The 25,087-nt window shown below is 34.7% G+C and overlaps 5 protein-coding genes across 5 annotated transcripts; 2 read left to right on the top strand and 3 right to left on the bottom strand.

Annotated features, from left to right (window-relative positions):
• Positions 1-762: 762 nt before the first annotated feature.
• Positions 763-3,331, bottom strand: LOC140882917 (arginine-specific demethylase JMJ22). The gene is made up of 2 exons (XM_073289180.1): positions 1,921-3,331; positions 763-1,294 (listed from the first exon to the last, which is right to left on the bottom strand). The coding sequence occupies exons 1-2, from the start codon at positions 3,252-3,254 to the stop codon at positions 1,054-1,056; spliced, it is 1,575 nt and encodes a 524-aa protein (XP_073145281.1). The 5' UTR covers positions 3,255-3,331; the 3' UTR covers positions 763-1,053.
• A 1,377-nt stretch (positions 3,332-4,708) lies between these two features.
• On the bottom strand, positions 4,709-8,608 carry LOC140881798 (myosin-binding protein 7). Its single transcript, XM_073287387.1, has 4 exons — positions 8,308-8,608; positions 6,572-8,194; positions 5,430-5,476; positions 4,709-5,034 (listed from the first exon to the last, which is right to left on the bottom strand). Exons 2-4 carry the CDS (start codon positions 7,964-7,966, stop codon positions 4,932-4,934), a joined length of 1,545 nt encoding a protein of 514 aa, XP_073143488.1. The 5' UTR covers positions 7,967-8,194; positions 8,308-8,608; the 3' UTR covers positions 4,709-4,931.
• Positions 8,609-9,365: 757 nt separating this feature from the next.
• LOC140882662 (uncharacterized) lies at positions 9,366-12,369 on the bottom strand. The gene is made up of 3 exons (XM_073288794.1): positions 12,015-12,369; positions 9,865-9,972; positions 9,366-9,780 (listed from the first exon to the last, which is right to left on the bottom strand). Exons 1-3 carry the CDS (start codon positions 12,315-12,317, stop codon positions 9,469-9,471), a joined length of 723 nt encoding a protein of 240 aa, XP_073144895.1. The 5' UTR covers positions 12,318-12,369; the 3' UTR covers positions 9,366-9,468.
• A 1,882-nt stretch (positions 12,370-14,251) lies between these two features.
• Positions 14,252-15,063, top strand: LOC140885111 (RING-H2 finger protein ATL70-like). The gene has a single exon (XM_073292044.1). It carries the CDS (start codon positions 14,332-14,334, stop codon positions 14,845-14,847), a length of 516 nt encoding a protein of 171 aa, XP_073148145.1. The 5' UTR covers positions 14,252-14,331; the 3' UTR covers positions 14,848-15,063.
• Positions 15,064-18,095: 3,032 nt separating this feature from the next.
• LOC140880115 (D-lactate dehydrogenase [cytochrome], mitochondrial) lies at positions 18,096-24,700 on the top strand. The gene is made up of 18 exons (XM_073284237.1): positions 18,096-18,363; positions 18,469-18,571; positions 18,761-18,861; positions 18,985-19,033; positions 19,219-19,311; positions 19,435-19,549; positions 20,062-20,122; positions 20,409-20,445; positions 20,515-20,576; positions 21,118-21,214; positions 21,773-21,847; positions 22,355-22,463; positions 22,854-22,963; positions 23,154-23,216; positions 23,911-23,990; positions 24,093-24,223; positions 24,330-24,373; positions 24,476-24,700. The coding sequence occupies exons 1-18, from the start codon at positions 18,128-18,130 to the stop codon at positions 24,593-24,595; spliced, it is 1,686 nt and encodes a 561-aa protein (XP_073140338.1). The 5' UTR covers positions 18,096-18,127; the 3' UTR covers positions 24,596-24,700.
• Positions 24,701-25,087: the final 387 nt, after the last annotated feature.

Here is a 25,087-nt window from a genome sequence, read left to right as displayed (position 1 = left end):
TGGTGGGTGGCAAAGCTTCCATATTTCTCATGCCATTTATACAAAAAAAAAAAATGGGATTGTATTTTTTTAAAAAAAATTATTTTTCAGTTAAATCATATTTTAATTGGAGAACAGTATATTTGGTAATTACACTTACGTATGAAAGAAACATTTACGTTTGCATACTTAAATAACATTTTTGGAAACTTATAAGATTAATTGGAGAAGTGTGGAAATGGTGTTATTAAACGTAAGTACCAAATTACCTTATTCATTAATCGAATGGAATGGGATAATGGTAAATATAGTCTCACGAACTTATCAAAAATAGTTTTCATTTCTCCCTTTTGATACGTTCTACAAGTTTTTTCTTTTCTATTTTTAGTTTTTTTTACATCAAAACTATTGTTATTTTACGAAAAACTATAACTAAATAATTTTATTCAAATATTTTGTGTTAAATGTCGTTTTCTCGATATTTTTGATAGGGTTGATTAATATATAAATAATTAATTCGTGAAACAGACTAACTCGACTCATTTATCTCACAGAAAATAATCTCATGAGATCTAATCATAGAATTTGTTGTGTACCAAATTGTTTTTTGGGTTCTTTTTGCCAATGAATGTTGTTATATCTCGATATGTGGAGGGAAATGATTTAAAAAGTGGCATATTAGTTCATGCAAAAAAATTCCGGGTTCCTATGAAATCAACCGCAATCAAAACATTCAAGCAATAATGGAGTTTCTGCAAAATTTATACAAGTGGAAGGTGCAAACTCATGGAAACTTCACTGCAGCGTGCAGAAATACAGAGAAGTCCCAACACAATATCACTTGATCAAATACAGAGGCCATGCAGGGAACAAAAAAGGAAGAAAAATAAGAACAGTTTGATTAAATCAATCATGTCAACTCTTTTGCATAAACTATTATTTGATAATGCAAAATAAAACTCAAATTTCAAAATTGTTACTCAATTCTTCTATGGTTGCAAAAATATGAGACTAAAATCAGATAAAGAAGTATCACCCTTAACATTGTCTTGGAGGCTGCCTCATTATGTGTTTTTAAAAGGAAAACTTGAAGGCACCTGCCCTGGAATCGGTTGCCGACTCCCAGAAAGAGAGTTCCTTCTCCTGATTGCTTTTCTCTTCTGCTTTCAATCTCAATTTATCCAAGGTTCCGGGCAGATGTGACTCAATAGCGCTCTTAAACTTTTCGTGCAAATTCACCCTATCTCTTGTTCCGGACACTAGAGCACATGCATTAGGCCTCTTTAGAAAATCCAAAACATTCAATATATTCCTCCTGCAAGAAGAAAATACCAACAGAACTTCAATTCTTCTGCAAAACCATGCATCATACATGTAAACTATAAGATAACCAACATAAATTTTCAAGTTTTCCCATATCATTACATTATCTCTAGAGTCTCATCCTCGAGCACCTCTTGACTATCATTAGCCATCAATAGCAACAACAACCTAAAGACAGTTCCAGCTAAATAAAAAAATGCATCATCAAATTTCTATCCACTTGTTCAAGGAATATTAAGTGTTGCTGTCCAGAGACGGACATGGAGAGTGAGCTTTTAATTGATTCCTTAAAGGTTCTAAAATAGCTATACCGATGAGACACACACACACACAACTGCTAATTATCCATTTCCACCTAATATATAAAACTCGGGACCTTGAATCAGAGAATGGTCTTCACCCTTTATAGTTTATTCTATCTATTACAAGAAGCCAATAAAGTTGGTAATTTGTTATTACTGGGCTATATCTGTGCACATTGTTAGTGATTAAAAACATACTCTTAATTCAGTTCCCGAAAAATACTAGGAGATGGATTGTTAATCATGAGATGGATCCAGGTTAGGAAAAAGAAAATCAGAACATAATTATAAAATAACAGAAATAAAAGTGACATACCTGCCAACAAAATTTTGAGTTATAGCAATAGAATCTTCAAGGTTAATGACTAAATGCCACCACCCATTTGGCACAAAGACTACTTCTCCTGCCTTGCAAACACACTCGATGGGTCTCTTTTTCCAGTTCTTGGTATCATCGTAGAAGTTCATAAACCACTCGATTATAGAAACTGGGCATGCCACCTCAGCACCGTCTGGGCTTGGATGAACCCCTGGTGGCACCACATCAGGAGGGAACAATACCCATTTTTTGGATCCTTTGATCACCGCATTCCAAGCAGACGTCGAATTAGGGTCGATATGGAATGATGATCCAGATCCCGCTGGTCCGATAATAATCCATCTATAATCTGGTCTCTCATCTCTCAAAACACTGAATAAGTCCTCATTAAAGTAAGCTGGAGCATCATAATCCATACCCAATTGCGGAACTTTTTCAGCAAATTTTGGATCAAAAAGGTACAATGGCCTTTCTTCCCTCACCTGATCTGAGTACCTGAAGTAGTCATCGAGCTTCATCTCCACCGGCCCAGCTGAGAATTTTACATCTTCACACACTTTAAGCATATATTCTCTATCCCATTTCTTCAATGCAGGCCAGTTATCCAAGCAACCCTCCAATAACACCGGCTTATTCGGCTCCTCAAAGTTCAACACAAACTCCTCAACAGAAATTCCCTTCCTCCTTGCTATATTATCCCTTTCAAGCCACTCAGGCTTCATCTCAAGATTAGCACAGAGCCAACTTTGAAACAAGTAATCAGAATAAAAATCCCTAACTTTAATTCCAGAACTGACCATGTTATACGAACACTTGAATTGGCCAAGACAGGTGTTTCTCCAAGAACCCTTGTACAAGAATCCACCTTTACAACTTTCCAACACAAGATTCCTCCAAAGGGGCTCATGGTTGCAGAAAACATAAAAAGATTTGCTCACAGTTGATAAAACCCCTAATTGAGTCCCACTCAAAAGTTCAAGAATTTCAAGAATAAGCTCATCTGTGAGCGTCTGAAGATTTCCAAGACCGGTGTTTCTCGAATTAATGGATGTAGCGCTGAAGTAAAGATTACCCAATGGTTGGACACCATGTGAGTGCGATGGTGCTGAGCTTTTCAAGTTAAATTTACACTCCTCCCCTGCTTCTTCTACCTTTTCATGGTCTTCATCTTCCGACACTATCTGGGTTACTGTTTCCGACACCGAGTATCGATTTTTGGAAGCAAGTTTCTGTTTTCGGGTGCTGAAATGTTGCTTGGAGGAAAAGGATTCGCGGGATTGTTTTCTTTTCTTCGATTTCTTCTTCATCAACAAATTTCTCTGGCTAAGCATTTTTTAACATTGGCAATGGCGGACGGAGGGATATTTGCGCCGCCGGAGGACGTTTTGGCAAGGGAATTTTTGTGAGCAGAAACCCCGTGGAAATAGAATATGGGTACGAAAGGTACTGTTTCCCAAAAGACCCTCTTTCTCTGTTTAAATGTTCGTTTGGTCCCAATATTTTACGAGTTTCTTGGTTCAGCCCCTAATCTTTTTGACGGCCAAAATAATGGATTTACATTTTGATTTGCCATATTATTAATCAATAACTTATCTCATCTCATTTCACGTTTTTTTTTTGTCATATTATTTATAAATCAATTAATTATATATCTTACATCAATCAAATCATTGATTATTTATCCTACATCAATCAAATCATTAAATTTAAATTACTACATTACCGTTTATAAATAATAATATCCATATTTTATTAATTGTTAAAAGATCAAAATGATAATTTACTATTTTTATATAAAATTTAATCAATCAAATCAAACATACTATAATTTATCAATCAAATCAAATACTATATTAACTATCATTTATTATTTACTTTTTATTAAAATATATTACTTATCTTTACATTATTTATCTTATACTTAACTTCAAATGACACCTATTAATCTCAAGTGTTAAAAAAATATCGGTAAATATCTATGCTGAACGAGACGTTCTTACAAACATCTCATCAAAATAAAAAAGTACTGATAAATCTCATATATCTTATGCAATTCGTCGCATAACTTATTGACTATTTAAAGCAAATCCTTGATGTTACATCTTTTCCTTAAACTGCTCAAATTCACCCAAATCCCAAAACTAATTGGCCTTTGAAAATTTAATCGATTCATGCCCCTCCACTCCTCTCCCTTCGAAGTTGGACTGATTTCTTCTGCATTCAAGAATCAACAATGTTTGTGCAGGCATTGTCTTCTCCTAATCACATTTTCGAATTGAAGCTGTTTGAGAAACTTCAATTTATGCAGCTTTTGTTCAATATAGGGACCATTTGATTCTTGCACCAAGCTTTGAACTTTAAATTTTGTTGCTCGTATTTAAGTACTGTGTTGGAAACTTCGTCGATCAATAGTGATGAAATCTTGTTATTAAGTGATTATTTTTGTCTCACGACATGCCTGAAACATTGATTTAGTACCAGTGAATTGCTTGCTTGAAGAGTTCTGACTTTTCATGTTCATGTTTCTTGTGTATGTTTTTGAATGTTTCGCAATGCAGGCATGCATCATTAAGTTAATGTATGTTTTTAATCGAAATTCGGGTTAGTGGGGGAAAAATATGGCAATTCTTGAGTTTGGGAAACATTTTTCGTGGGTTAAAATCTTGCTGTATATATTGGAATTCAGATGATTCTGTTTTGAGCTTTGATCATTAGCCCCCCTTTCTCTAAAAAATAATAAAAGAGACGGAAGAAAAGCAATATTAAGTTATTAACAAACCATGAATGAACTTGAGACTAACTGAAGACAACAAATCCAAATGAACTAATCAATTTTCCTACAAGGTTAGAATTGAATGAACATTATGAACAAATTAATCGAATCAGATTCCATGACAATGAAGAAGACATAAAGAATTGTGATCACAGGAAAAAAAAATTCGAGGTATTTGAATGAGTCTTGTGCTGATATTGTCGACTAAACGAGGACAAAGTATAGGGTATCCATCTCACAAACGTATACGTGATACAGGTTTCCACTGCCTCCCACGAGGTCCTCGCTCTAAAAGCATAAGCAAACCTGCATTATTGGCTGATAATCCAAACATGTACCTGAACCAACAATAATCAATTTAGCAAGTGCTGCTATTTCTCTGATAATGCTGTTAATGTAGAAACACGAGAATGGTAAGAGTAATATTCGGTCTCTAAGAATCTTAATTAAGCGGAAATACAATTGAGTACACACAGAAAACCAGTGACACCTTCTTTGGCGCACGACATATAATACAATTATACCAAGGTATTTGTATAGCACGACTTGTATTTCACTATTTCTCACCCTTCTTGTTTCCTAGCCCTGCTAATTAAATTTTATTTTTTACCATAAGTATTTGATATATCAAAATATTCAACCAAAAAAATATCAAATTTTAATATGAAAGGGAAATGTAATCAAGTAGACACAATGCATTGATATGTATAGCGATCAACTGACAAGTACTCACCTGCATTTGTGTGCTTTTCTTCTCCAGAAAACAAAAGATGTTACCCACTGAACGAGAAACAGGAGAAAATATTGTCAGCTGTTGAGATATAAGAATGTTCTTCGAGTGATATATGCATGCAGCAACAGTCATGCTGAAATTTATACAACATGGCAATTTTCTTTTCTTTTGCACAATCCCGGGAAATAGCAATTGAAGATTTAAAGAATTAAAATTGGTTCAGAAAAATATTTTAACATACCCACTAAACTGAACAGGTACCTTGTTTAATAGCCAAAACAGATGCAATATGCACGGTGAACATCTCAACAGGTTCCATGGTGAATACACATTGATTGGAATCACATAAGGAGATATAAGACATTAAATAACTCAAAAGATGAGAGAAATCGGAAAGCTAAAAGTTATGTAATATGATCGATCCAGGACGAGTAAAACTCAATGAGTAGACTTAAAAGTATGGAGAATACGAAAAAATAGCAGCTTTCTCAATAATGCGTACAGAATCCTATAGAGAGAAAAAACGGATCCTCTAGGTATACGCTTGTGCTGCTTAGAATTTTAGATTATAATGCTGGCCACATAACAAATTGGAATTTTAACACTCTGAAGTGGAAAACATATTTTATACTTGGAAGAAACTCAGATTCGGGCACTATCGTCTTCACCAACTGTATCGCTGACTCTGAAATCAATTATCATGAACTCAAAAGCAGACCAGCACTAGTAAGTACCAAATATGGCCCATGTTACCATATTTTATTAACAGAACCATAGTGAAGGTAACAATCCTAAACGGTACGAACATGCTACCTGTGGTGTCTAGAAAATTTTTGATGCCCACTAGTAAGTACTAATTTCTTCCTACATATTCATATTCAGTAACAGGTCCATTGGGAATGTTCCAGCCCTGACATTAGAAAAATATGATCACAGTGCGGGCTTGAAAGGTTTTGCATTATGATGATTGGTGGCATTACAATAACATAACAACACAAATAAAAAGAGACAGCTGCAAATTGAACAAGAACAAATTTAGAGGGACAAAGCCAATAAAAGAAACATAATTGAGGAAAATCAGATTGATTTAAACTAAATTTGATCAAATAAAATATAAATAGTACACAATTCATCACCATCACCTTAAATATTGACATGAAGGAGAAACTCTCAACCACGGATGGTTTCCTGGCTGGCATGCTTTTTCCAGGCGACATTTCTTTACACAGGTTCTGAGCTATCTCCTTCAGCAATACCATCTGTGCTTTATCAGTGCCCATAGAAATAATGGCCTGCCTCATCGATTCTCTATCAGCCTCAAGAGCATGAAGTCTCGCATACAGCTTCTGAATCTCTATATCTCTAATGCGAGAATAGCTAGGTGACTCCCTTGGAGTCATCATAAAGTCATCACAAAGTGCAACAGAAGCCTTTAGGCCCATGACGCCATTCAATGAAGCCTCCTGATGAACAGAATCAATTGTGTAAACCCTGTCACTCATGTCATCACCAATTTCTGATTCATTATCCACTTTCCTTAAATTAGAAGTTTCATCGATGCGAGAAAATTCCAACTTCTTTAAACTACTGACGTAATTTGGAGAGTCAGTGGTAAAATCAGGGCCTATTTCTTTACCCGTCATAAAAAGTGAATTAGAGCTGTCAGTTGAGAACTTTCTGAGATGCCTAGGCCGCCTAGGAGATTGGCCAACTATTACCTTTTCAAACACATTCTTTGTGCTACTATAGTCCCCATCAGGTTGAACGGTCCTAGGACTTTTCTCCAATTGATTGATTCTGTACTCCAAGTCCTTTAATTGATCTCGAGAACGTGGAGTTTCTCCAAAGGCATATTTCTCAATGTCACCGGCTTCATCATTGCCATTCACATAAGCCTGGGAATAGCACTTCAGAGGAGGATAAATCTCGTAAGGAGGAAACTCAAGTTGCCCGTCTAGGTTCTCAATCATGCTATTATTTCTGCTCATACCCTTCTCTCCATCCGCCTCAGCTTCTGTGAGACCATAACTCATCATCCTGTGTCTATAAGCCTGCACCTCACACGTAAGTGACTGGATGGTTTGCTCCCTCTTATACAACAATTCCTCCACGGCCAATGTCTCCTGCTGATCATGGGCCATTTTCTCCTCTGCATACCTTTTAAATTGTCTTGCCTCCATCTGAATCTCTGCCTTTTCCCGCTGCAACCTCAGAATCATAGACATGGCCTCATTGGCAGCTGAAGATGAAGCATTCCTCTCCTCCTCCAACTCTGAAATTAGGTCCTGAATGGTAACCTGCTGGCTGCTGACCGTTTCGCGCAGTGCCGCACATTCATTTCCTATCTCCACACGTGCATTTTGCGGTATAACGAACCCTGGGATCTTGAACTGGGTTTCTTCCTCGAAATCATCATACTTGCGCTTCACAGAACGGAGATAGGTCCCTGAAAGAGACCTGTTCATCACCGAACAGCCACAATCGCAGTCGCAACATTTAACCCGGCTGGCTGAGGGGGGCGAGCTCTTAGACTCCATATGCCAACACACATCCAGAAAACCTCAAACCCAAGTGATTCAAATTCAACAAAAAAAATTAAATTTTCACATAAAACTACAGAATCTTCCGCAGGTCTTAATATAAAGCTCTAACACCTTCCTCTGTATATACCCATAAGTTTCATTCCCGTTATGCATCCAAAATCTCCCCTTTCTTCTTGACAACCTCAATTTGGAATCAAAAGTTTCAGATCAAAATATTAATCCCTACAAAAACAAAAAACAAAAGAATCAAGAAATTGCATAACTTTGAAAACCTCAGGAGTTTTTTTTTTTCCTCCTCATTAAAACGTACGATTAATCCCACACAATTCCAATACCAATACATGGCACATGCACGAATGCATGCATCTTCTCTTCCTCTTGCCGCTCAGAAATGGAAGCAGGTGGTGGAATTTTCCCGGGAATCCTGATCTGAAATGGACAACAATCTCTCTCCCTGGAGATTGAAGTTGAAGAAAAAACGAGGGAAGTAGTATATTTCAGAGGTAAGGTGGAGCTGGGATACGGAATTCGAAACCCTAGATTATTCTCTAGCTCGATGAATCTGCCGTATGAATTTGTCGATCGGATTTGCTTCGGGAAAAATTCTGGTTTTCTGTTTTTAGGGAGAGAGAAAGTAGTTACGTATATTCTGTTCGTCAATTGTTTCAATGGTAGTAGAGAATTTATACAGTTTTACCAACGGGCAGCACAGCTTTGACTGGAAATTTTTTATTTCAAAATGGCCACCCAAATTACTCTTAATTGCACTTCTCTTCATAACCAAAATTCTATCCTTTAATTATTTATAATTATAATAATAACTACAATAATGCACACGCGATACGTGTGTTATATATAGTATACAAATATCAAAATATAAATAAATTTAATTTAGATTATTTATTTTGAATTGATAATTTACATAAAGAATGTCATCTTAAAATAAAATGAGCTAAGAATAATTTAAAAAATGAAAAATAAAAGTTATTATATAAAACAATGAGAAATTCAAGGCCGTTCAAAAAAAAAGTTGAGAAATTGCAAGCAATTTGCAAATTCGACTTGCATTTGTGTATTAAGAAATGAATTAATGAGATTGTAAAATTTGATTTAAATTTTTGAATTTTCAAAGTTATGAAATTATATTTAAATATTTCTTGTGAAATGTAATGAGAATTTATTATTAAAAAAAAGAGCAATTTAGGCACACCACTTCATTTACCACGACAATTATATTTCAACCCAAATTGCATTTGTGCGTATCCACAAAATTAAGAAATACCACTACGAGAAAAAAGATACATAATAAATATTTGAATGGGATGTCAAGACAACTTTCCAAACAATGAGATGGATGATCAGTGTCTAGTAAATTTACAAAAAACAGGCGACATCAAAGAAAATATATATATATAACAGCGATTTGGATCTCAAGATGACAAGCATAAGCAGCGAAAAAAATTACAACACCGATGAATCAAATACCACACAAACTTCTAGATGAATCTGTTGTATTGGCTGGTGAGGGAGTCCCTGAGACTGGAATAAAGGTTGACGAGGGAATATTGTCGAAGGTTGCTAACCTCATACCACGAATTGAAGACTGCTTCGTGCTTGTCTGTGCCAGAGAATGCTAGTTGTATGGCAAGGCTACAGTCCACAGGCCCCCCTCGGTTTTTACAATCGCCAGATTTTATGGCACAATCTTGATTGTTGAGGCAGACGAAGCTGGATTGACCCGTGCATGAAGCACAGCCATCTCTTTTCCAGAACAAGTTTTCCAGCCTCCCTTTTTTGAATTCAAGAACCTGCATCATTATGAAGATCACGCAGGTAACATGAATACATAATAATTCTTGGTAAAATTGACTTGGCATTGATTAACTTCTTACCAGAGTAAAACTAGTCACAATGTAGGTGCTATTCGCGACAAAAGCGGGGATTGACCTTGCAGCATATTTTCGACCAGCAAATGCCACCATATAGCCTCCAACGGAATCCTAGGAATTATAAATCAAAATTTTGTAAGTAATGACCGCAAATGAAAGATAACGAGGATTACAGTATCACAAAATTCAGCCACCAGATACACTCCACAGATTAACAAATATATAAAACATTTGATGGAGGGGCAAATAAACACAAACATTGGATTCCTATTGCGACGTTAACTATCCACTAGGCGCTAATAAACACAAACATAGGATTCCTATTGCGATGTTAACTATCCACTGGGCGCTAATAAACACAAACATTGGATTCCTATTGCAACGTTAACTATCCACTGGGTATTAAAATGTTGAATAAACCAAACTCATGTCTTTCCTTTGTCTTCGTCTATGAATCGCCCTCATTTGACAGAATATACCAGTTTCATGGTTAAACATCTTGAGGAAAACACAGACATGCACATCCCACATAGGAATGAGGCCAAATAAGAAAAAAAGGAAATACTCAAACAGCTTCAAAAGCCTTCTTCTTGGCTATGTTTTAAAACCATTATCATAAACAAGACAGGAGTTAGAGTATGCATGTTCCTTCTTGTATGCCAAAAAGACGTGAGTGTGAAATTGTAATGTCTGTGTTCGCTCTCTTCATTACCTATATATAACACGGAATATCGTACAGCGAACTCAAAGCAAAAAGTACGTCCTGGTTAAATATTGATAATATATGAATGGCTGTCAATAACTAGTTTTGAAATAGCATGGTCCATCAGTGCCTCATAACATACAGATGTATGACATAGTGGACACACTCAACCCATGTACTCTACTCAGTTTTATGAGAAAACTGACCACTAGCAGCCTGCAGCCTGCAGCCTGCAGCCCACCCTTATAGCCTATAGGCAAGATACGATCAGGCATAAACTCCTTTGCACAGCTGTAAACTTAGATATCCTTAAATATCTAAAGTGCTAAGCTACCATCACCACAAATACCTTTTCTGACCCCAGTTATCTTTCTTGGAAAATTACTTTAAAAAAAATATAGAGAAAGAAAGAAAGAAATAAGGTAAAAAGAAATCTGTGCAATAGAGATGAAAGCTTGGTATTTCATTAAAGGCTAAATACAATCAGGTATAAACTCCTTTGCGCTGTTGCAAACTTAGATAGCAATAATCATTAAATACATAAAGTTCTAAGCTAATATCACCACTAGTACCTCCCCTGATTGCTGTCATCTTCCTAAGCAATTTTCTCAAAAAAGAAAAACGAAATAATCAGATAAAGAAAGAGAAGTCTGAGATAAAGATCCAATACCAATTAAGAAAATATTCTCAAGCCCAAGACAACTTCAGTCACAGTCCATGAAATCAGTCCATACAACAACCGGGCGCACAGCTCAGCAAGATTTAATGGATAGATTTGTGTTCCTTACAAGAGAATATTTGTTTCTTAATCTGTGACAACCTCGTAAAAAATCCTTAGTCAGCTATCAATAATTAGGAGTCTATAAACATGGACGATAGTAATTATTTGTTTCAAGATGAAGTGAAATCTTCTCGTATTCACTATTCCCATATCATCTTCTTCATTTTTCTAACTGTCTGTGCGATAGAGATGAAAGGTTGGTATTTCATAAGCTCCCAAACGAGAGCTAAAATTCTGATATAAGCTCTAAATCCGTGTTCTTTGCGCTTCAAATCCTTTCACTGACCAAAAGACCAATTTTTTTCTGACCAATTGGTCGTAACTGACAAGATCAAAGTATTCTGGCTTTCAATCAAGCACAAGCTAGGACATATTTGTAGGCATTCAGCCTCACCATTTCCCCTGAACCTTGCAGATAGATTACATCTCCCAGGCAGAATTGGTGAATGACAGTTTCAATTGAAAAAAAGATAATCAAAAACCATTATCATCTTCCACAGTAACAAAATTGACACCTTTTCACAATCAAATAAAGTGAAATTAAAGCCAAAACGACACACTCCAAATCCACAAACAGAACAAGATCAAGAGCCTGCACATACTACATCACTCCGCCAATCAATAAAGCAATAAAGCATGCATTTTCTATTTCAGAAACTGCAATCGTACCGGCATGAAGTTGGAGGTATTGATAGTAAGGAGGGAGATCTCGTCGACTTTGGGACGGAAGGCGGCGAGCTGTGAGTTAGACAGCGAGAGGCGGTGATCGCACGGAGAAAGCTGAACGGAGACGTTGACAAAGAAGACGGATCTGTCCGCAAACGCGATTCCAAAAGTAAACCCGTCGGATCTCTGAACCGACGCGTCGGCGCAAGGCGAGTACACGTTGTTTGTATCACTTCTCGATTCTCCCAACCAGATTAAGCTTAATATCGCTACGAGTAAGCTCCACGAGGATCTTGAAATCGCCATTTTTGGTTGAATCCCTCGGAGAAAGAGGGTTCAAGGGAGAGCTTCGCTGTAAAAAATAAAATTGTGCTGCTTTTTTTTTTTTAGTTTAATTCCTGTTTGCCCCTTCAATTCTTCAAAATTTCAATTGACACCTTCTAAATCAATTTAATTCCGGAAAGTCCTTAATTCTTCTCTTCTTCTTGTTTTTTTGCTGGAATACATTTTTTTTTCTTTATGATCTTTATATTCTAAAGAATTAATATAATAAGATAGTAATATATATTATTTTTTAATACACTAAATCTTGAAAGTAATTAAGTTAATCATTTTAATAGATAGAGAAAAACTATTTTCATATTTTAATAAATTTGTTATTTATCTTTATAAAAAAATGTTATTTATCACTCATAACTATTAATATTTCATATTCTTTTTTTAAAAAAAACTATCATCATTCATATTTATTTGTCAATTTAAAATTTATTAATTTATTTTTAGATATAATTTAAATTATTTATGCATGTGAATTTTTGTGTGCATATATTAATAATATATATATATATATATATATATAAGGTGGAGAAGATTTTATATTTAGCGAAACCAAAAAAAATATGCAAAAATGATAAAATTATATGTCTGAGGTTGTTTTAAAAATAAAAATAAAAGAAATCAGGGGAAAATTATACGTCTTTCTTTCCCATTTGCAATCCACGAATAAAAATTTTAAAATTAAAAAAAATGATAGGAAGGGCGACGGCAACAATGTAATATTTGGCTAAGCGTGCAAAAAAAATTTAGCAGATAGATTTTGTAATTAATAAATTTTAGAATAAATAAATAGCTAGTGGCTCTACCATTTTGTAATTAATTAATGCGTATACATTATTAAATCAACCAAACCTTACATACTAGTTGTTTCATTGTAGTATTCAAATGCTTTTGTAAACAATTGCGACCTAGATCGTGCAATTTATATGCAAGTTTGACCCATAGAGTTGAAAATGAGGGTTGTATTTAATACTCTCCCATTGGTATTACGTATTTATATTTGTTTATTTATTATATATATTGTTGTTATTATTATTATTATTTTTATTATTTTATTATTATTATAATAATATAAAAAAGGGGTCGGGTGAATAAGACAAATTGCGTTGAAAGATTCTAATTAAAATGAATTTTTATGGTACATATAATATTATTTCCATTTCAATGTAAAAAAGTCAACGTAAGCGTATACATGTTAGCTTTCTGATGAAAATATGTTAGTTTAAAATAAATTTTGCATCGGACACGACTATTTTACACCATTGAATGATATATGTTTTTTATTACATGCCGATGATATCTATGTCGAGACATTAAAAGTGATCATAGTATTTATTCATTTATTTACTTCAAAATTAAATAAAAGAAGAGAAAATTTATATAGAGGCATATGAAATAGTGACACGTACGTTTTTAATAAGAGTTTAAATTGATAAAATATGTGATTGTTTGATCAATGATCAGAAATCGATTTCTCCCACAAACATCTCTTTAAATGAGTCTATTGAGTATTATACAAGTATTACATAATTCAAAAGTTTACTCGATCCACGTCGAAAAAAGATTGCGGTGTACATTACCACCGGATGTTTTGAAACAATTTAACAAGGATAATGCTAAACGTACAACAAATATTCGTGTACAATGATATTTACAACAATTATATCATGAGATTTGCTATTTTATCGCAAAATTTTATATTTAATTTATTATGAGATTTTAATATATTTAATTTTTGCATTATATTGTAAGATTTATTGTACAAAATTTATTGTACATGTGACATTGCTCATTTAACAAACAATGGCACGTTGCCATGTACAAGTATAAAATACGACTTCCCTCGATAAAGTTTTCCCCAAGTATGCAATCGATCCCATCTCATATGTCACATCTGTTGACTTTCTATATATTACAGCTACAGCCCCCCTCATAACACCTCCTGTGATGGCCGACCGTTTCAAATCTCTTCATCACATCCACCATGAATAGCACCTCCGGCGACTTCCAGGGCTCCGATAGCATCGGCGGCTTCGGATACGGCATCGGAGTCTCCGTCGGGATCCTCCTGCTCATCACGACCATAACCTTGGCCTCCTACTACTGCACCAGGAACAACACGACCTCGACGTTTCCAACGACGTCGTCTCGGGATCCTCAGGAAGCGGCGGCGCCGTCCGATGATCTCCGGCACTGGGTGGTGGAGATGGGGCTGGACGACGCCACGCTGAATGGGTACCCGAAGGTTCTGTATTCCGACGCGAAGGTGAACCACAAGGACACGACGGCGGCGTGCTGCTCCATATGTTTGGCGGATTACAAGAACACGGACATGCTTAGGATACTGCCGGAGTGCGGCCACCTCTTCCATTTGAAGTGCGTCGATCCATGGCTGCGCCGCCACCCTACTTGCCCCGTTTGCCGTACGTCGCCGGTTCCCACGCCTCAGTCGACGCCGTTGGCGGAGGTGGCTCCATTGGCAACCAGGCCTATTGGTTGACTGTACGTAACAGCTAGCTGGCGGTGCATGAAACCTGCTAATGAGTTGATTTGAAGCTTGTTGATCTTAATTAATTTCCATTATATTTCTGCAAATTTTTGTTGTATAGATACATATATATATATATATAAATTTATGATAGTCTCTTTACCAAGGATTTCCTGTACTATACATCTAAGTATGATCATTTATCAATACACGCGAATTCCACTAAAAAATAACAAACCCCATATTTATTGATAAATATCAACTGTTAAATGTATGTGAAGACAATAACTGTATAGTTAAGATCTAACTTATCAACTTAGGTTATTAGCCTCAATATCAGTTTGGTCTGGATCACCACCTCATGAGCTTGATCTCAATCAATGGGCAGTTGGCTTTCGAATTATATTCATTCTCGACTACAACGTTGCTCGTAGCGACTCCGCCTCGATTGGTCATGACCATCTCGGCTCAATCTAATCCTCAACGTCGGCAGTTGAGCCTTGGCTATGGCCACCATCTCACCGCGACCTCATCTCAGCTCGCCCTTTTATTTGCCCCCTCCACTTATCGCGATCGGCCATGCACTAGTCTTGTTTTTCATAACAATTTTTTTAAAAATATTCTTAAGTTCTAGGTGATATATATGATCATTTTTATAACATAGCATGATATTAAGTAATATATATATATATATATATATATATAGGTCTTAAAGCACATCAGCACATGTCACGTAATTATTCATCAGTTCTTTTTTAAAAAAATTAAATCGATAATAATATTTAAATTATTATAAATGGTTGAGAATGCATTAGAATCACAAGGGCTTTCAAGGTATTGTAAGAATATTGTTTATAACTAGTCGGAATGATATGGTTATTTTTGTATATATGTATTATAGTGTGAATATTTATTATTAATTATAATATAATAATTTTTGTAATAGAGTTACGTGAGTATTTGAAAGCTTGACATTTTGGTAATTTTAATTAATGTATTATTATTTTGTTGACTATCAATAGGTAGAATAATTGTTGCAGTAGACATATTTTGGGTAATTCAATTTAAATAAATTGACACAAAATCCACCAAATTTAATTTATTTACACCTTCCAAGTTCCAGCATCTTAATGTACGTATATATATAAGTAATGTCATAATTATTATCATTATTTTATTTATTAGTTAAAATTAAAAAAAAAAAAAAAAAAAGCTGTTTTCTTGCATTCATTGTCGCATCCATGTTAATGCATGCAATGTACACCATTGGTTCAATTAAATTGTTGATAACTAGATTATAATGATTTTAAACAAAAACTATATATATTATAATGATATAGCAATTATTACAGTCCATACTTATTAATAGAGATTATTTTTTACGAGATTCCAGCTGCCCAAAAAAAAAAAAAAATTTACAACCAGTATTTCATTAATCCATTCTCTTATAATAGCAAGAGCCAAAATTAACTATTTTGCTAGTAAAAAAGAGAGAGAAAAATAGTTTGCACGTTTCTTAAAAATACAAATTTAAGGCATGCACAAATGAAAGTAGAGGTGGATCTATGAATTTTATTGAGGGATGACAAAAATATAAAAAGGAGAACACACAAATATATGTATATATATACATGCAGTGGCGTATCTAGGATTTTCAACCAGGAGGGGCGAATTCAATAAATTAAAAAAATTATTACAACACAAAGTGTATAATAAAAAGTCATATATATTAACTTCATATGTTTTTACAATAACACACTTCGAAATTTCATAGTTTTAAAATATTGAATAATAGTTTCAATATCAACTGTATCAAACACATCACGCTCAATATATTGTATCAAACCATCATCTAACACATCATCTTCCAACCGATTACGAGGTGATACTTTGATTATTTGCAACAAATAATAACACTGTTGATTTTAAAAGTAAATATACCAAATGATATAATCGATCTTTATTCGATTGGAACATCATTTTAGCATGCTCGCTAATTCCCGCAGCCTTAGAGAACTGATTGTTACTTCGCATGTAAAAAATAAAGTTATGAAGTTGATACTCAAGATGCATTAAATCCATCAAGAAGAAATCAGGTGGATAAAAATGAGTAAACTGAATCAAATTTTCCATGTCACATTCAAGCATAAAAGATATTTCGTTTGCCAAAAACAAATTTGAGCCAATACAAAGCATAATGTCAAATCTATTATAATCTAAAATAAATTTATTCTTATCTTATTCATCAAAGATCATCCTTATAATCAATATAAAATTAAATCAACATTCTAAAATATATTATATATATAGTACTAAGTTTTTTAAAAAAAAAAAATCAAAGGAGCGGTCGCACAAATAAATTTATCATATATATAATACTAACAAATTTTATAATTTGAGGAAAGTGGTCACACCCTTTCGGGACCATGTAGCCCCGTCATTATATATATATATAATCATCGATAACAAAATTTAAAATATAATAAAAAAAATATAAATAATATTTTTAATTTCAAATCTAACTAACAATGTCTATTACGACTTAAATTTTTTTGAAAATAATTAGTACTAACTATATTCGACATGATACAACATGTAATATTTTTAATATAAATAATTTCACCATCATTCAAATATTCATTTTCTGTTCGATTGATTGATTGATGAAGATTTTGGTTGGAGTAACAACAAAGATGAACTAATTTAATTGAAACATGGGTTGTTGGTTAATGGTATAGAGTTTTAAATAAATTTTAATATTTTATTAATGATAATTTATGTCTAAGATTTTCAAAAAACTAAGGTTATCTTCACAAAAAATTTTGTGCCGCCCATTAATGAAAGCACCCTTTTTGTTCCTAAGATTTTTCAAAATTCACAATTTCCACATATATATTTTAAAAGTTTTGAAATCTCAAAAAATATTAACAAATATTTTGTTGAAAGCTCATATAATTACATGTTTTTTTCTGATTCATGAGAAAGAAAAGTATATACTATTGCCGTAGTACAAATCTTAATAAATAAAAATCTATAAAATTTTGGAAGATAGATACAAGTATTAGAAGATTATATATAATTTTAAAAAAATAGTCTAAAGGGATTTTTTATTTTTTGGAGTTATTTCAAAATAGTTATCGTCGGGTCAGTGGGAGTTTACTCAACATTTACATTTTTTGTGGGGGGAAAATGCAATTAACACTGAATTCAGCTAACAAAGGCTCTTCCGGTCTCTCAGTTGACCCCACTCATCACTGTGTCGTGCCAATATCCGCCGCCGCACCGACGTGCCATGGCGTTCCCTTCGTGGTTCTGTCGCCTGCGGTCTCAGTCTAGACCAATTTTCACCAAATTCAGGCACTCCTTTATCCACACAACTCTAGCCAAGAGTGTTACCTCGGATGCACCGAACTCGTGGATCACCTCCTTGCTTCCAATGGCCCTCGCCGTCTCTGCGGGTTCTCTTGCTCTTCAATCACAATACAATGACTGTGCATCATTCTCTGATGCTCCCAATCTCGATCGAACGTAAGCATATTCATGTATCTTTTTTCGGTTAGGGGCAAGGCAACGGTTGGTGCTTTGAAATTTTGTGCTAGTGTTTGTTGTTGAAGTTTTTCTTTTGTGGTTTAGAGGTAAGAGCTTTGGTGGTAAAGAAAGCACAGAATATTTGGTGAAAGGTTTGCATAAAACGGTACCACCAGAGCTTATCGACGAATTGAAGGCCATTTGTAAGGTGGTAGCATCGTTTGGTGCTCACTCTTAACTTCACTACTAAAGTTTTGTGCTTTTTTTAAATTTCTGATATATTTCTATCTTTTTACTCTAAAAATCATGTCTTGCATTCTCACTGTGAACCGTTAACTATATTTTTGCAAAGTTTTGTTATGAGACCAGTAATTTGCTATCTGACAAACATGATCAGGACAATTTGAGTTTGGATTATGATGAGAGATATTTCCATGGGAAGCCACAGAATAGCTTTCACAAAGCAGTGAATATCCCTGATGTGGTTGTTTTTCCAAGGTGAGGATGATTCGTTTACTCCCAGAATTTTTTTGTACTTCTAATGTTTGCAGTTTCCTTTTCCAAGGTGGGGGACTTGGATACATGGTGTTTATGTTTATATCTGTAATTTTTATTATTCAGGTCTGAAGAGGAGGTGTCTAAAATACTTAAATCCTGCAACAAGCACAAGGTTGGAGCTTTTTTTATATGATATGACAATATTGCAGGCATAATACCCTTGTTTTTAGAGTGATTGGTTTGCTTTCAAACTGCACTGAAGATTTTACTGTAATTTGAACAATTGAAATTTGGAAGTGGACTTATTGATACTGGAACAAGTCATGACCAGATCTCTGCAAAATATGTTGTTAGCAGGTTCCCATTGTGCCCTATGGTGGTGCAACATCAATTGAGGGCCATACCTTGTCCCCTAATGGTGGTGTCTGCATTGACATGTCCCTGATGAAAGTATGAGTAGATTTGAATTTCAATTATAGCTTCTTTCTTCTTCCTGCCACTGGTCTCAATATTAACTGCAACAACTATTGGAAGTTGCACTTTTGGTGACCTCCCAAGCTATTTGGTATGCAGCGTGTCAAAACATTGAATGTTAAGGACATGGATGTGGTTGTTGAACCTGGGATTGGCTGGATGGAGCTTAATGAATACTTGGAGCCTTATGGTTTATTCTTTCCTCTGGATCCTGGTGAGTTTCCTTTTTGTTTTTGTCTTGCTATGCTTATGCTTTTTATGTTTTTAACAGAATTTCATGTTTAGTTGAGCTTTTTACGCTATAGAATAAGCCGTGTTTAATGAAATGAGCAATGCTTAGTAACCAGAGTCTTATGTATTTATGTTTCTCATAAATAGTGAAGGCTTTCAATTATAATGCACATTGTTATGCCGGCTTCGTTCCTCTCTAATAATTTTAAGGAACCAGTTCTAAATATTTTATTTAATTTGGGTTATGCATTAATATATAGATGATCTTTATGAGCCATACATTTTGAATCTAAGAAAAATTGTACCTGTGTGGTATTTCCTATGTTTTGCATGTGCACATCATCTTATCATGCCAACCATATAACTGATTAAGATTGAGTTCCCCAATGGAGTTTAAGAGGATATTATTTTTCAGCTTTGCTTTTTCTGGTCTAGAATGACATTTATCATTCTTCATGTTGATATGTTATGTAACTGAAACCATTTGATTCGCAGGACCAGGGGCAACAATTGGGGGAATGTGTGCTACACGATGCTCTGGCTCTCTAGCTGTGAGGTAGTTGCTCTATTTCAATCTCTTAAGTCGGATATCATTTATCACCGGCACCATGCCTGCTGAGGGTTTAATATTCACAATCTTGAAATCTGAATGCATGTTAACCAATTACTGTAATTATCTAATATATGCATGTTTTTGGCAGTTTTATGCATGAGTTACCACCACGTGAAGTATGCAATTTTTTATGAATGGTTATCTAGTTAATGCTTTTACCCAAGTTTTATTGGTACTGTAATTTTGTTACATGCTTAATTGAGCTTATCATGGTTTTCCTAGCATGTAGATATGGGACTATGCGTGATAATGTCATCAACCTTAAGGTTAGTGACAAACTTAATAAATTTATCATGGTCAGCAACATCACTGTCCTAAAGCTTCTTTCCTCGCAGGTTGTTCTAGCCAATGGAGATATTGTCAAGACAGGTTCCCGTGCCAGGAAGAGCGCTGCTGGGTGTGTTTCCTTTTTTTTTTTTTTTTTTTCTAGTCTGTACTTGTCTATCCACTATTCCTTGTGAACTGACAAATGTTGTCAGCACACACATGACCCATTTACATTTTTACTTCTTTTTTCCTATTGTAGCTTTAGTGGGTAACACTTATGTTTTATTAAATTTCTTTTAGAATAGAAAGGCGTAGATATAGCTAATTATTATGACAAATTCTTTCGTGTTTAACTGAGAGGAACAAATAATTTTGTTTGACAGCCCTGGCTCTTAGGCTTAGTTTCTTTTATTGTGTTTCTCTATTTTAGATGGTCGATGCTTCCTGCCTGCACATACCTCTGCTTGTCCAAGCGCAGTGACATTTCGAAGTGACAATCCTAGTCCCATTAATTTAATCTGCGACTTTATGTTGTATTGGTCTCTTGTTTGGGGGGGGGGGTGCGGAAGGAAAGAAAGAAAGAGAACTTTATATGTGGCACATCCCTTTAGAAATTTTGCCTTTTATGTGGATTCTGTAGTGCTCTCAGCTTACAGTGTTCTATTGTATAGGTATGATTTAACTCGTCTCATGATTGGGAGTGAAGGAACCTTGGGTGTTATAACTGAAGTTACATTGCGCCTGCAGAAGATTCCTCAACACTCGGTGGTAGTTCTGTAGCCCTTCATGATGGCGTTTCTCTCTTATTAATTGCATGATGATTCTTTTAGTTCCCTTCTTGTGATAATCATGGCATTATTTAGTCATTTAGTGATATCTTTATGCCTTATTTTGGCTTAGGTTCTAAAGAAAAATCATGCATGTCGGTTGAAAACTCGGGAATATAACGTGTTTCGACATAAAGATAACTGGATAATATAGTAATTATTGATGTTTACCAGGTTGATAATCTCATGGGGTGAAAATTCACGGGGTTAACAGTTCCGCAGGTAGGATTTATGCAAACTTAGGAGTTCTTAGTATGACCAAGATACCTTTAGGCTTTAGTCTGATACTTTTGTTTGGACTATCAGATCCCCTTTATGTCAGTTTGAGTTTGTGACTTTTACAGCTCCATCACTTATCTCTTGGATTTTCTTGATCCATTCTTCATTTTGCACACCTTCATCACTATATCTATGACGAGAAAGACATTATCGGCAGAAACTAGTTACATTTGGTATCTACATGATCGTTGATTTTTTTTTTTGTCAACAACGTGGGTAGGTTGCGATGTGTAACTTTCCTACCGTTAAAGATGCAGCAGATGTTGCTATTGCCACCATGCTGTCTGGTATACAGGTAAGAAAGCATATTATACAATATCTGCTATCTACACCATGCCATCTTTTCTATACACAAGTTAAACCATGATTTTTACGTTAATTTTTTATGCCAATTATGCTTGATAATTTATTTCTTCTACCAAATTCATTCTGTGCTGTACTCTTAGCACTGTATGTTGTCCATTATTGTTTTTTTTTTCTTTCAGCCCATCTAGTGCTCTCAGCTTTATATGTAAATGTTATGATGATAGTTATAGAGGGTTAGGGCATGGAACAGTTGCAGCACACAATAGCATAATGCATACTCACATTTTGTGGTTTGATAACCACATCTCTTACTGATAAAATATTTTGATTGATGGATTTGATCATCTATTTAAACTTTCATGGGAGGAGGAAATTGTTAGGTTTTATGTTTGCTATTCAACACGAATCAGTAAGGATAACTACAATTAAAATTTAAAACAATAAGGAAGATCCTCACACTTTTGATTTCTCTAACATTTCCAAGTATTATCATTAGGTATCAAGGGTGGAGCTTTTGGATGAAGTTCAAGTGAGGGCAATCAATGTTGCTAATGGAAAAACTTTACCTGAAGTCCCAACTCTGCTATTTGAATTTATTGGCACTGGTAAAATATCATTTATTGTACAATTAATTTTGGTTTTACTTGGATTTGTCATACTTTTAAATGTTTCCTTGAGAAAATTTTAAATATGCTGCTCCGGTCACTGCCCCCTGCCCCCTGCCCAGTTGCTGTGTTGGCAATGGACTAGAGTGAACTTGTTGCCTGCTCTCGCATGGGCATTTTAGTAACTGTGAAGCTTGTTAGGTTAACCTTGCCAGTCATGTAAAATATTTCCCCTGAAACTAACAACCAATTAGATTGCTTAAAATTAGGCTCACATTTTTTTCTTGCTAAGGTCATCCTCTTGTCTACATGTGCAGACTTCGCATATCTGCTGTTGAATCAGTCTATCTCTGTGATTGCTAATGTAGTTTTTGTTGTCCTTACTGACAGAAGCATACTCTCGTGAACAAACACTAATAGTTCAAAAGATAGCTTCAGAACACAATGGTTCTGATTTTATTTTTGCAGAGGATCCTGAAGCCAAAAAGGAACTTTGGAAGGTTTGTGGTTAGATATGTTGCATTGATGTACTGGAATATTTCTTGGTTTATCTTCCTTCATTCTTTATGTTGTCAATCTATACGGTATGCCAGTATGCCTCCAAATGCCATTCTTTTGGAAGTTAGATTTGAATTGAACACTGATATCGTTTGTAATTTATTATTACTGTTCACAATCTTTACCATGCAGATAAGAAAGGAAGCACTCTGGGCTTGCTTTGCCATGGAACCAACTTTTGAAGCAATGATAACAGTCAGTATTTTTTCTTAGTTTGGAAATTTATCACGTGCATGATTCCTTATTTGCACTAGTCAGCCAATTTTGAAACCCATTTTAGATTTCCCTTGAAATAATTTTTTGATGGGCATGATGCAATTATGATGTTTGTAGCCATGTGTTGAGTCAGTTTTGAATCTTGTTCAGTTTTTTTCTGCCCTGGCCATGATAATATTGTCTGCTTATGGTTCTCAACATGGGAATGGAATACGAGACATGCGAGGATTGATGGCAATTCTAGTTGTCTGAAACTTACTTTCAAATCTCGACTTAAAATCAAGTGCTTCAAACCAAGCTCAATTTTTCATCAGTCTCCTCGAATATCACTCTGAATATCACTCTGATTGTGCAAGTGCAGTGGAGTGAAAACCCATGGTAGAACATGTTTGATTTCTCATTTTGCTGTGTTCCTGTGTAGTTCATATGGACCCTCTTATGCTTTTCATAGGTAATGACCTGGCAGCTGCACTGTTTACATTTAATGGAGATCAGAATATATTTTTCATCTTAAAAAATATATATATATTTTTCTAAGCAAACTTTCCGTAAATCTTGCAAATACTCTCTCTATTTGTTACAGATTATATAAAACAAACAGGAAATAGCTTGCAAACTTTTTCATAATTCGTTTTGGAGTTAAAACTTTATGTTCTGGCACCCACCCTTGCAGGATGTTTGTGTTCCGCTGTCACACCTTGCAGAATTAATATCAACATCCAAAAAGGAGCTAGATTCTTCTTCTTTAGTATGGTAAGTACTTGCTGAGTGAACACAGACACCTTTTGCTAATGGCTAGCGATATTTAATCATTTATTTAGGATTTAGTCCAACTCTACATCTCTGCAAGTACAGCACGGTTATCGCTCATGCTGGTGATGGGAACTTCCACACTGTGGTGTTATTTGATCCCGATAACGACGAACAACGAAGGGAAGCTGAGAGATTAAACCACTTCATGGTTCATACAGCTTTAGCCATGGAAGGTATTGGATTATTAAAGTAAATCCAAGTAATTTGCTATCCTACAATACCGGTGTTATTGACAATGATGAGCTAGGATAATATGTCTTGTAATTGTATGGTGAGCAGGAACATGCACCGGGGAACATGGCGTTGGCACGGGGAAAATGAAGGTATTATGATTCGAACTTTCTTCTACTCCAATTCTTGAACACACAGCCAAGATTGTCTCTTCTTTTACTACGTGTAAATAATAGTGCCAATTCTTGTGTCAGTATCTGGAAAAAGAACTTGGAATGGAGGCTTTACAGACTATGAAGAAGATCAAAGTTGCTTTAGATCCCAACAATATAATGAATCCAGGAAAACTCATTCCTCCCCATGTTTGTCTGTAATAATTTCGTGTTTTTCCATCATCACATTTTGGAAATTGATAATATCATTTTTAGGACATGTACAATTATATTGTATCTCATTTTTAGAAAAATAAATTTTAGACATGATCGTTTTTTTCCTGGGAAATGGAAATCTTTTCCACCTTAGATAGAATTAGCATTGATTGATTTTTATCATTAAACTAAAATACCATAATCCCGAAAAACTACACTTCAATTTTTTTTTAAAAAAATTAAATTATATTTTGAATAGATGGATTGAGTTGATTTGTCAAATAAATAAGACTGTAATTAAATGAATCTAGGAGCTCTAGTATAAACTAAATTTATTTTTCAGATATTATATCTATATATATATATACTATCAAATGTGTGCAAAATACAAAACCCAAAAAAAAATACAAATCATAGCGATTTACTTTGACTCATAGTACTCCTAATAATAATTTATTGGTTAACAAAATATAATTTTAATGGACACAATAATAATTG

This window comes from Henckelia pumila, chromosome 2 (assembly GCF_033568475.1).
Source record: "Henckelia pumila isolate YLH828 chromosome 2, ASM3356847v2, whole genome shotgun sequence".
Taxonomy (NCBI): Eukaryota; Viridiplantae; Streptophyta; class Magnoliopsida; order Lamiales; family Gesneriaceae; genus Henckelia; species Henckelia pumila.
Note: the sequence above shows the minus strand (reverse complement) of the source record. Positions and strands in the feature narration are given on the sequence as shown.

Excerpts from the sequence above, each read along its gene's own strand:
- LOC140880115 (XM_073284237.1), top strand. The coding sequence starts at position 18,128 with ATGGCGTTCCCTTCGTGGTTCTGTCGCCTGCGGTCTCAGTCTAGACCA. Across the intron at positions 18,572-18,760 it reads AATTGAAGGCCATTTGTAAG|GACAATTTGAGTTTGGATTA; the intron begins GTGGTAGCATCG and ends AAACATGATCAG. Across the intron at positions 19,312-19,434 it reads TTGACATGTCCCTGATGAAA|CGTGTCAAAACATTGAATGT; the intron begins GTATGAGTAGAT and ends TTTGGTATGCAG.
- LOC140882917 (XM_073289180.1), bottom strand. The coding sequence starts at position 3,254 with ATGCTTAGCCAGAGAAATTTGTTGATGAAGAAGAAATCGAAGAAAAGA. Across the intron at positions 1,295-1,920 it reads ACTCAAAATTTTGTTGGCAG|GAGGAATATATTGAATGTTT; the intron begins GTATGTCACTTT and ends TTCTTCTTGCAG.
- LOC140881798 (XM_073287387.1), bottom strand. The coding sequence starts at position 7,966 with ATGGAGTCTAAGAGCTCGCCCCCCTCAGCCAGCCGGGTTAAATGTTGC. Across the intron at positions 5,477-6,571 it reads CCTTCATGTCAATATTTAAG|TGGGTAACATCTTTTGTTTT; the intron begins GTGATGGTGATG and ends TTTCTCGTTCAG. Across the intron at positions 5,035-5,429 it reads AGAAAAGCACACAAATGCAG|GTACATGTTTGGATTATCAG; the intron begins GTGAGTACTTGT and ends TTGTTGGTTCAG.
- LOC140882662 (XM_073288794.1), bottom strand. The coding sequence starts at position 12,317 with ATGGCGATTTCAAGATCCTCGTGGAGCTTACTCGTAGCGATATTAAGC. Across the intron at positions 9,973-12,014 it reads ATACCTCCAACTTCATGCCG|GATTCCGTTGGAGGCTATAT; the intron begins GTACGATTGCAG and ends TATAATTCCTAG. Across the intron at positions 9,781-9,864 it reads TTGTGACTAGTTTTACTCTG|GTTCTTGAATTCAAAAAAGG; the intron begins GTAAGAAGTTAA and ends ATAATGATGCAG.
- LOC140885111 (XM_073292044.1), top strand. The coding sequence starts at position 14,332 with ATGAATAGCACCTCCGGCGACTTCCAGGGCTCCGATAGCATCGGCGGC.